This window comes from Coregonus lavaretus (assembly GCF_964263955.1).
Source record: "Coregonus lavaretus genome assembly, chromosome: 13".
Taxonomy (NCBI): domain Eukaryota; kingdom Metazoa; phylum Chordata; class Actinopteri; order Salmoniformes; family Salmonidae; genus Coregonus; species Coregonus lavaretus.
Window position 1 is genome coordinate 24,271,107 of NC_140000.1, and position 12,041 is coordinate 24,283,147.

The 12,041-nt window shown below is 41.2% G+C and overlaps 1 protein-coding gene across 1 annotated transcript; it reads left to right on the forward strand.

The window, feature by feature from the left end:
* Nucleotides 1–22: 22 nt before the first annotated feature.
* Nucleotides 23–10,553, forward strand: LOC311139985 (retinoic acid receptor beta-like; the record flags this gene model as incomplete). The annotated part of the gene is made up of 9 exons (XM_084174970.1): nucleotides 23–173; nucleotides 3,507–3,658; nucleotides 5,203–5,344; nucleotides 7,409–7,438; nucleotides 7,549–7,715; nucleotides 8,265–8,441; nucleotides 9,355–9,559; nucleotides 9,851–10,009; nucleotides 10,387–10,553. 9 exons carry the CDS (start codon nucleotides 23–25, stop codon nucleotides 10,551–10,553), a joined length of 1,350 nt encoding a protein of 449 aa, XP_084031096.1.
* Between the last annotated feature and the right edge of the window lie 1,488 nt (nucleotides 10,554–12,041).

Sequence of the window (12,041 nt, forward strand, 5' to 3'; positions counted from 1 at the left end):
TACACTAATGTTATAGAAAACCATGTTTGACTGTATGGATTTTCTCGCAGTCTGTCCAGGAGAAATGCTGGATTTCTATACGGCAAGTCCTTGTCTGCTCCAGGAACCATCTCTAACTGCATGCTTCACTGGACTAACAGAAACCGATTGGCAAATTCATCGGATCGCGCAATGTAGGTGAAGCTTTATTTTTATTTGGTCTATTTGAGGATTTAAGTAATTTTCCCTCAGTTGCCCACTGTTTTACTCTACATTAAATCTAAATATTTGTTGTGATCATGTTACATGAGGAAAGACTGAACGTGGGACTTGACTTGATTCACCCAGTTGTATCTTCTCCTCACACCTTTGATGCAATATTTATAATATAGCCTATTCCTGTGTCAGTTGTTCGTACATTGTAGCCTAAACTGTTCCCTGTGCAGTCCTGTATCATTGCATATTTAATCCAAAGACAATGTAAACATATTTATTTAGGTCATGTTGTATGTAGGCTACCATCTTTTTTTCAAGATGTAGTTCGATGGCATTTTTCATGTATCTTTCTGAATATGTAATTGGTGGTTCTAGTTCAAATGAACTAAAATTTGAATATTATTTCAGATATAGGGCCTACAACAAATTAAATATAGAAGCCTGCACAGTAAAATCAAACTTAAACAAAAAATAACTCACAACAGCATTTATGTAGGCCTACACGTTCAAGTTTATGTTAAAGGTGTAATCTGCAATATTTACTGCTTTAAGGTCATTTCAATTAATGATACCCATTGAATCTTGAAGAATAACTTATAAATGCCTAATGCGTTTAGTACAAGTGTATTACACCACTATAAGCCAAAATATAAGGTTGCTTTTTGATTTTACTCCAAAAGCAACCTTTACTGTTTGTAAATAATGCCTTTGTAAACAATGTATAGCTTCAAAATATGTTTCAAACTATAATGTTGATATAACTGTCAGTCCTTGCATCCATAGCTTCATTGATAATTGGAGAGTGGTTACATTTCTCAAGCCCCATCCCTCAGCTTTATAATATAATATATAATATAGCAAACCAAGTGACAGGGCTGCCATTTGGCTGAAAAATGATTGACTGATTGTGCCTTTATAGCATGGGAATAGGGTCAATATTGTTGTTATTTTACTTGTGCACATTGTTTGCTTTGTTGCAACTGATGATTGCATTAATTTAGTATTGGTAAGCCTACCTTCTAGTTTATGGAATGAATTCACCGTTGTGCAATCAATCAGTATACTTACTTGTTATCCTAATCAATAATACATGGATTATTACTGTGAACTCATTGATAATGAATTGGCCATACAATCTGCACTCTTATTTGACTTGTCACACCTCTGTTGTATTTTTTTTCTTCATACTGGCCCCCTGTGGGAATCGAACCCACAACCCTGGCATTGCAAATGCCATGCTCTACCAACTGAGCTCATCCCTGCCGGCCATTCCCTCCCCTACCTGGACGACACTGGGCCAATTGTGCGCCGCCCCATGGGTCTCCCGGTCGCGGCCGGCTACGACAGAGCCTGGATTCGAACCAGGATCTCTAGTGTCACAGCTAGCACTGCGATGCAGTGCCTTAGACCACTGCGCCACTCGGGAGACTACTACTACACTCACTGTCCCTCTTCAACTAGTTGTTGACATTTACAGATCAGATTAGGAAGTCAAATTCCGTTCTGATACCTTTGGTTTCCTCTATCAGCTGATAGATCTAGCTGTCTCTTTGGAGGTTTTTATTTAGCCTAACACCAGGGCTTCACAGGACATTATGTTCCTTATATTTTCTGCGATATCAAAGCCAAAGCCTATTACAAAATTAGACCTTCTCTGGCAGCGCTCAGTTTGGAGATGGAGGAGCATCTCAACTGAAGCCAGTGCTCAGGACGGTCACTGGGTTTCACCGAGGGTTCATTGGACGGTCACCAACAAGAGGTCAGACGAGACCCAGACTGCTTGGCTTGTCTCCCCCACAGCAAAGTAGTTGTTGGGAACTCTGCAAGCAAAGCCTAATAATATATTTACCTCATTCATCACTTAGGCTATTTTATGAGCACATTAATGTTGTATGCGCCAGCGATGACATCCAAATAACTATAATTGCTGTTCCTGTTTACAAGTGTAATATTAAGAGTGTTTGGATCTCACTGAGCAATTGGCCTCATGGTGAGTAGCCTATTCACAACCACAGAAATTCCCTCACTACAGATTGTCTTTACTTTCAGCATCTAGCCCCAAAAGTCCCCCAAAAGACCTCAGTGAGAGTGTGATAGCATTGTGATAGTGTGCAGAGGAAGTTACTTTTCTTTGACATAGTGTAAGCAGATCGTGGCAAAACATTACTCTTTACCAGTTTCTCTCCTAAATGTGGGTGAGCAGCTCCCTCCCCCTCCAAACCACTTAGGCTAGCATAAGATTCCACTGCTTCATCAGTCAGTTGATCTTCTGGCATGCTCCGCCATTGTTTTGCAGTGGAGAGAATACTTGCTAATGGGTGTGTTCTGTTGTTTGACCCAGAAGGGGTAGGTTCAACTGGAGGCCATGGGTTCAAGGGGATGGATATAAGGAATTTTTTATTTTTTTATTTTTATAGTTATCTGTCACTGGCCCTATGTGCTTTAATGGTGGAGGTGATAAGAAGCCAGCATGGATGCTTGTCCTGTCGCAGTGGGGGCTCTCTATAAAACTGAAGCGATGTCTTAAGAGTGTCTGTTGGCGTCTTTTTTTTTATCCCACAAAGTATGGCATTGGAATAGTATGACTCTATCTTGCCTCTTCTTCACCCTTGCACTCTCTGGGAAAAGGACGACTTAGAAATCTTAAAAGAAAATGTATAAAAATAGTTTTACCTGAGCATTATCTCAGTCAGATATGCCTATCAACACAAGGCCTCAACATGTCCCCGGGAACACAAGTGGACTTGGCACTGTGGGCTGATATGACCTGTGTTTTCAAGTCATCTACAGTACATTTGTGAATCCTTTTCCATATTAAAAAAACTGATTGAATACTATGTTGCGTAGTCACTTTGTAGAATGTTTACTGACCATAAAAATAACTGTTGGTCTTCGAATAAAAGAGGAGGCCCAAGGACATATTGCAATTTGTTTGATATTTCAACCGTTTTTCGGGATCAAATACTGTTTTACTTCAACACATTACTGTTTGAAGAACATTAAGCTACATACATTCGATGTATGACTGCATTTTCAGCAGCTGCATTGGAGTTTTCTCCCTCTCCCAGCATTGTCCTAAAATCACTTTCCTCTCCTCCTCGTCTTCATAGTAGAGATTTTTGTGAATTAAAGTGACAGAAAAATGATGAAAACCCAGTCACATCTTATGATAGAAAGACGATAAGGAAAGGAAGCCATTTCAGAGTGTATGCAGTGGCAGCCCTCATCCCACTCCCAACACTCAGTGCCTGTCTTTCTTACCAGAGCCTCATCATCCCTCTCTCCGTCCCTCTCTCCCTCCTGTGTGTCAGCAGCTGTGGAAACCCAGAGCTCCAGCTCAGAGGACCTGTTCGCCAGTCCTCTCTCACCTCCGCCCCCTCCTCGCACCTACAAACCCTGCTTCGTGTGCCAAGACAAGTCCTCAGGCTACCACTATGGTGTCAGTGCTTGTGAGGGCTGTAAGGTAAGGGACCAGACTGATCATGTACATATCGCAAAACCCATCTGACTGCTCAAACGATGAATAATTCCACTTGTATTTCTTCAACGGTTTTAACGTATTCAGCATTTCTACTTTGGAGTTCAATCCAAGATCTAATTTACCTATGATATGGATATGTAAAGCAAGAAACTGCAACAAGCATCACACACACACACACACACACACACACACAATTCCCACTATTCTCTTGGGTTCTCAAATGTCCCCCATCTACCACCCTTTAATAGTCCATGGCAGTGAGCTATAGTGAGTAGGTGTTAACACAATTGTTAATGAAAGCAACGCCGATTGGCCCTCCGCTGTAGCTGAATGCTCGGGCAACTAAGGCTCCACAAAGAGAAGGTAAATCATTGATGGGCAGCACAGCAAACAAGACCAAGAGCGTAGAGGAGACCATGACTACAGATTACATTCTCTCCTCCTCATCTTTTAGAACAAGATGAAAGGTAATGATCCTAATTATAGATTAAGTGTGAGATCACATCTGTGTTAGAGATGAGAAGTGGCATTAGTTACAGAGTTGGCTCTGTGACTGTTTAATGCAGGAAGTGAGCATGGAGCTTATCTCTCTTATCACCTTCACAAGCCTGCCCTGGAGGGGGACCTCATATAAGGAGCTGCATGAAAGAGATTTGTCAATTGTTCGTTTTCTCAATGCGTCGAAAGTGGAAATGGAAAACAGTAAAAATTGCATTCTTTAGAAATATCAGTTGGTGTCTGTTGATACATGTATTGATCTGACCTGGCATATCTATTTAGATGTTCAAATTAAAAATATTTTTACTCTAGAAGGAAGGTAGCTTGTAGATTTTTTGATTATTTTTTTACTCCTGTAGCCCAGAAGTAACCCAACTTACAGTACAACTATGTAACGTTACCCAACCTACAGTATTTAACCCTAAATAGTAGATTCAAGGCCACTAGGGACTGTTTGGCTGCCGTGTTTACCCAGAGCAAACACTAGTATCACTAAAACAGCTGTGTCGGGATCAGACAGCATCAGTCAATACTATTGACAGACTATGGACAGGACACAGCTTCAGACACAACACGTGTGATGTTACCCTGCTACACCCTATACTATTGACGTGTTTCACAACATGATTCTGGTTGCATTTGGTCTGTTGTTTTTTCTTTCTATAATTTCATTGTGATTGTGTGATAACAGTAATTCATTATAAATGAAGTAATTAAAAGTAGTTTTTTTTCTTTGCATATGGAAAACACATGTTGATGTTAAAGGGATACTTCGGGATGTTGACAATGAGGCCCTTTATCTACTTCCCAAGAGTCAGATGAAATCATGGGTACCATTTTTATGCCAAAATTCCGAAGTATCCGTTTAATATCATAATTTAAGAAGGATATATGTATTCAGATGGTGATGTAATAACTACGCCACCTCCAAAGTCATTAGAGCTCCTTTCAGATATCTATAGAATGTTAACTTCTGGTTGCTTCTCTATTGAAAACATATTATTATCCTTTCCATTGGTGCCTCCCAGGGTTTCTTCCGTAGAAGTGTCCAGAAGAACATGGTTTACACGTGCCACCGGGACAAGAACTGCATCATCAATAAGATCACCAGGAACCGCTGTCAGTGCTGCCGGCTACAGAGGTGCTTCGCCGCGGGCATGTCCAAGGAGTGTAAGTGTCAATAATATTTCAGAATGTCTCCATTCAACCACTGAAGAGCAACATTTCTAAACATCGCCCAACTCCTCTGTAATACACCCCAAAACGGCAAAACACTGCTATGCAACATTCCCAAACTGTCTCATAAAACTCTTACTCAAAATACTCAGTGCCTTCAGAAAGTATTCACACCCCTTGAGTTTTTCCATATTTTGGTGTGTTACAAAGTGGGATTAAAATGGATTGTGACAATATGTAACTTTTTGGGCGACCTGACCAAATTCACATAGAAATGTGTGTTATAGACCTATCATTCTACTTGAAAGCAAGCCTAAGAAGCGATAGATCTGTTCTATGTGTGCTATTTCTATGCTTCCCGTTTATAAGTTTTGTTTGTGCGTCTTTTACTTTCGGTTTTGTACACCAGCTTCAAACAGCTGAACCAAACATATTTTTGATGATGGAAAATATATTTCACATCGGTTTAGATGGTACAATGATTCTCTACACTTGCTGATTTTGTCACATAAACTGAAATTAGGCGAACTATTAGAGTTTTAGCAACCAGGAAATGGGGGAGCGATTTCTGCATTGTGCAACTTAATTGTCATTTTTTGTCAACGATCTACACAAAATACTGTGAAATGTCAAAGTGGAAGAAATGTTTTACTTTTTTTTACTTAATAGAAAATAAAACGCTCATATATTTTGATTAGATAAGTATTCAACACCCTGAGTCAATACATGTTAGAATCACCTTAGTTTTTCTGGGTCATTTGACTTAAATCGGCTTGAAAATCTATGGCAAGGCTTGAAAATGTCTGTCTAGCAATGATCAACATCCAACTTGACAGAGCTTGAAGTATTGTACAATCCAGGTTTGCAAAGCTCTTAGAGGTTGTTTTGGAATATTTTTTATTCGGTACAGGCTTCCTTCTTTTCACTCTGTCATTTAGGTTAGTATTTTGGAGTAACTACAATGTTGTTGATCCATCCTCAGTTTTCTCCTTTCAGAGCCATTTAACTCTGTAACTAGTTTAAAATCCCCATTAGCCTCATGGTGAAATCCCTGAGTGGTTTCCTTCATCTCCGTCAAGGACGCCTGTATCTTTGCAGGGACTGGGTGTATTGATACACCATCCAAAGTGTAATGAATAACTTCACCATGCTCACGGGGATATTCAATCTCTGCTTTTTATTTTTACCCATCTACCAATAGGTGCTCTTCTTTGCAAGGCATTGGAAAACCTCCCTGGTCTTTGTCGTTGAATCTGTGCTTGAAATTCACTGCTCTACTAAGGGACCTTACAGATAATTGTATGTGTTGGGTAAAGAGATGGGGTAGTCATTCAAAAATCATGTTAAACACCATTATTGCACACAGAGTTAGTTTTAACTCAACAAAATGTGGAAAACGTCAAAGGGTGTGAATACTTTCTGGAGGCACTGTACCTAAAAACCTGTCTGATGATGTCAATGCTTCTGCTGTCCGAACGTTTTCCAAGAAAACTAATTCCACCTCTGCTGTCCAACACATGAAAGCACTTCAAACACCATTGCCCAGAAGGCCACTGACCCAGATACAATCTCTGTTGTGGGTAGGGGGATGGTGTCATGGTGATGGATGCCTACCAATGTCATTCATCCCTTCTACCCAGCATGTCAGCATTACATAAATCCATCAGCACATGTATCAGCCTTGTGGCCTTGTGGCTGGTATGTAACGGCTACTACTACTACCATTGTCACTGATTGGTGTGTAATGCAGTGTTTACACAATGATTACAGGAAGTAGGGCAGACTAGATTAGACTATCCATTGACTGCACAGATCAGTCTGATGCATGAGACCAGTTGCATAAGATGGATCTCTCCCTGAGATCTGGCTCAGTAGAATGAGTGGCCTGTTGAAAACCAATGGTTGAAGTACGTTAACATGATTTATAGATCAGTTGGAAGGTAACATGATTATTTTTACATTACTTACACACTCATTGGTAAATGTGCATGGCTTGTTTAGAAAAATATGGTAATTTAACAGACTCTTTACTGTTAACACCTACTATATATTCTGCAGGTGTTGCCCACAAGGGAAATCACACTAGAAGTATTGTGTTACAAGCACCATGATCTAACCAACTTAGCTATTGCAACCAATTCAATTTCTTTTTTTTCTTCTTGAGTTAGCTCTGTTCATATTTCATCCTCTCTTCCCAGCTGTCAGGAATGACAGGAGCAAGAGGAAGGAGAAGAAGGAGACTCCCAAGATGACCATCATCGAGACATATGAGCTGACAGCAGAACTGGGCTGTGTAGTGGAGAACATCTGTAGGGCTCATAGAGAGACCTTCCCTTCCCTCTGCCAGCTGGGCAAATACACTACAGTGAGTAACAACCACTGCCATGTTAGCACCATAGATATGTATTACATGTATCATGGATAGTGTTCCATTTAATTATGTGGGTAGCCCTGTCTCTGTTAAGGCTCAGAAACACTATCCCTGTACCATAATTCATTAATCTAAATGGATCATACTGGTTGTATTGTTGAGATAATACTCAAAACGAATTGCTCTCTCTCTCTCTCTCTCGCGTGCGGCCTCTCTTTCTCTCTCTCTCTCTATTTCTCTTTTCCTTTCTTTCTTTTCTCTCTCTTTGTCCCCTCCCCATCCCTCTCTCTCTCCCTCTCTCTGCCCCCCTTCTCTCTGCCCCCCTTCTCTCTCTCTTTCTCTCTTTCTCTCTCTCTCTCTCTCTCTTTCTCTCTCTCTCTCTCTCTCTCTCTCTCTCTCTCTCTCTCTCTCTCTCTCGATCCCCCCTATTCTCTATCTCGATCCCCCCTATTCTCTATCTCTCACCTCTCCTTTACCCTTTCTCCCCCCCCCCCCCCCCCCACCCCCCCACCCCCCTCTCTCTCTCTGTCCATCTCTCTGTAGAACTCAAGCTCAGACACTAGGATCCAGTTGGACCTGGGGCTGTGGGATAAGTTCAGTGAGCTGGCCACCAAATGTATCATCAAGGTTGTGGAGTTTGCCAAACGGGTGCCTGGCTTCACCGGCCTGACCATAACTGACCAGATCACCCTCCTCAAAGCAGCCTGTCTGGACATTCTGGTGAGCTGTGTGTGTGTGTGTGTACTGTACGTTTGTGTGTGTATACTGTATGCGTGAGGGGATGTGTGTGTGTGTGTGTGTATACGTCCACATCATCATCTCCAAAGCACATCTCGCACCTCATCAACTGGCCCGTGTGGAGTTAGAAGGGTTCACTCACAGTGTGCTGTTTGGTGCAGACACTATGGATCTGCCGTTACATTGTCTCAGCATACGTTTGTGCTGAAGACAGACACGGTGGTGATGGGTTCAGACAGAGTGTTACTGCTGAAGTTATGTTTTATTCTCTTTTATCTCCCCAACTCTTCTGGTTTTCATTGTCAACTCTGTCCTTCTCCAGCACCATCAAAGGTTGGTGGATTCTCACTAGCTGCACAATGGTGATTCACTCACGGCTCTATTTTCTCTATGGGAGCTCCTTAATCTGAAATCAAAGTGCCATCATGTTTATTTTCCATTACTGAGGTGGTTTCTAATGAGGTGTGTAGGGACAATTACTGTGCAAAATTTATGGTGATTTATGTCGTTTGTGAAACTTGACTCAGTGCCTTGTTGTGATGTAGCATTATTTATGCTCTGACGGGTTTTTAAAAGAGTTTTGGAAGTTCTCGCTCTTGATCTGTCTATCTCTTTCTCTATCTTTCTCTCTCCCTCTATCTCTTTTTTCTTATGCAGACTCTTTCATTTACATTTACATTTACATTTACGTCATTTAGCAGACGCTCTTATCCAGAGCGATTTAGGTTTATGTTTTACCTCTATACTTCTCTCTCTCTCTTTCTCTCTCGTTTTCTCTTTGCCTGAACTGTCTTTCATGTCTTTTAATTTCCATCCCCCTCTTCTTGAACCTGCATCTCTCCATTGCCTTTTTCTATACTGAGCCATCCCTTATGTCCCCTCTGTCTCCCTGTAGATTCTGCGGATCTGTACGAGGTACACACCTGACCAGGACACTATGACCTTCTCAGACGGGCTGACCCTGACCCGTACACAGATCCACAACGCTGGCTTTGGCCCGCTCACAGACCAGGTGTTCACCTTCGCCGGCCAGCTGCTGCCCTTGGAGATGGATGACACAGAAAGCGGCCTCCTCAGCGCCATCTGCCTGGTGTCTGGAGGTACTGCAACTAGCCATAGCTTCAGTACAGGCAGAATGTTTTATATGGAACGTGAACTATCTTTTTTTTGTTTTATGAATGGATGTACTTTTTGTACATTTATTTACAAATATTTACTCCAATAAATTAACCTCATTGTTGTTTTTGTGTGTAGAAGTTTCCGTGGGTGTAGTTAAATAATACATATAGCCCATGTAGAGGAGTCACACAAACAAAATAGATATATGAGCTGTATTAGCTGTAGATTAATGATGTGTAGGTCTCACACTGACAATGTCTCTCCTGTGTCAGATCGGCAGGATCTGGAGGAGCCGTCTAAGGTGGAGGTCCTGCAGGAGCCCTTACTGGAGGCCTTGAAGATCTACTCCCGTAAACGCCGGCCCAGCATGCCCCTCATGTTCCCTAAGGTCCTCATGAAGATCACCGACCTGCGCAGCATCAGCGCCAAAGGTTAGAGGTCAACTCCCTATCGGCCATGACACTTACTTTGACCTTAACTATAAACCTCCAAACAACAGGCTTCATGGCTTGGCTTCATGACCGTTATAACCAGGTGTTATGGCATATTGTGTTTTTACAACACCAGTGCACATCCAACCACATCCAAGGATGTAGTGTAAAGAGAAAAGTAGAAAATCGGGTGGCCTGTGGATGTCGGTGTGGGCAACATGTCTAGTCAGTGTCAGAACCCTTTAAGACATGCTGGGTGGAGGTGGGTTAAATAGGAGAAAATAAAGAAAATCTGCCTCTGATTAGAGTGATATAGTTAAGAGACACTTCTACTACTCTAGAAAGTCTAATTGACATTTTCTCTTCTAATTCCACAGGAGCTGAGCGTGTGGTGACGTTGAAGATGGAGATCCCAGGTTCCATGCCTCCTCTGATCCAGGAGATGCTGGAGGAGATGGAGAACCTGGAGAAGCAGAAGCAGTCTGAGGAGGAGCAGAGAGCAGACAAGAACATCACACCCACACACACCATGTCCACACAGTAAATAGACACTGGCCTGTTTGCCTGAAAACCTTACAAGAAAAATATACCTCCAATGGGATGTCCCGGAAAGGAAATTATGAGGATGGTCAAATGTGAACAATACCAGTGAACAGTGTATTCAGGGTTGAATATGTAAAGGGAATTGTAAATAGAATCATGTTACAGTACTTAGTTACTCATAACTGGATGTGATTGGAGATATAACAAGACTAGCCTGTGTGTTGGACAGTATCATAAGGTGCTCAGAAGGTGCATTGCAGTACTAGAGAGTAGCTTAACGTATTAATCTCACACAGAGCCTTTCTATACGGATGGGAGTGGAGATTCATGTGAATTATGAATAGACATTCCATTGTGGTGCAACACAGGGGCAAAGCATGACAATTTGCATTATATGTATTCAGTTTAACTCTCGAAAAGGATGCATTTCTCAGAGGTCATTACTGGGTGTGTGTAGGTCACAAATGTATGAGATTTTAAAACAGCAGAACTGGGCTGTTTCCATTATTTCAAGTCTTGCATGATTGGCTTTGTTATAAGTAAGTGCCATTACTCTCATCATGTCAACATATATTCTACATACCATTGTATGGCTATGTTTCTCTCTATGATGAATGTCATGGTGCATATTTGTGATATTGATTATGATCATATTTCAGATAGTTATTGGTCTATTAAAGTCTTGAAACTATTAATACCCTGGGTGTGTCTGACTCGTAAAAAGAAAAATCTTTACACGATCCAGTGCTCCATACAAAGGTTGATACTGCCCCCTGTGGTCTTTGTAGAGAATTACACTCATTGCCTCGGTGGAAAAACTACCTTAAAAACAAACACTTATGATATGAAAGAGTCAAGAGTTGCTCAATAATCTAAAGCCAAACATAAAAACAGGATTCTCCACAAAAATAGATTTATTTCCCATGTAATGGAAATGCATGCAAGAGTTACTATTACTTAACACACAGACCTGAGTATACCAATTCCTTTCTGTTGAAAGTTAAACATAGGTAGAAAGTGCATCAAGCTTCACCTGAGATTTCCTCAAAGCATAGCTGTTTAGAAACAAATTAAAATGTACAATTCATAACATTTAACAGAATATAATCTGGAAGTAGACAATTTAGTTATGCAAAGTCCTCAACAACAAAAAATGAATTGTATAGAGACATTAGAAACATCCCTTCTGATGTGCAATTCTGCCATACAATACTAGAGAGATAAGGCAGCAAAATCCTTATCCTGAGTCTACTTCCAGTTAAAGAAAGTGTAACCTGAGAGAGATCACAACAGAATCACACAAACCTCACACAAGCACACAACAGCACCCCACTGAGAAAGACCCTACAAACTGTATAGATTTGTACATGATCCATGTATGAGTACATTAGCTCAGTGCAAGCTCAAAGTGGAAAAACTCCCAAGTAACCATACAGCAAAAATGTCATAGGCCATAAATAGGCCCCTCCCCCTCCCTCTCCCTCTCTCT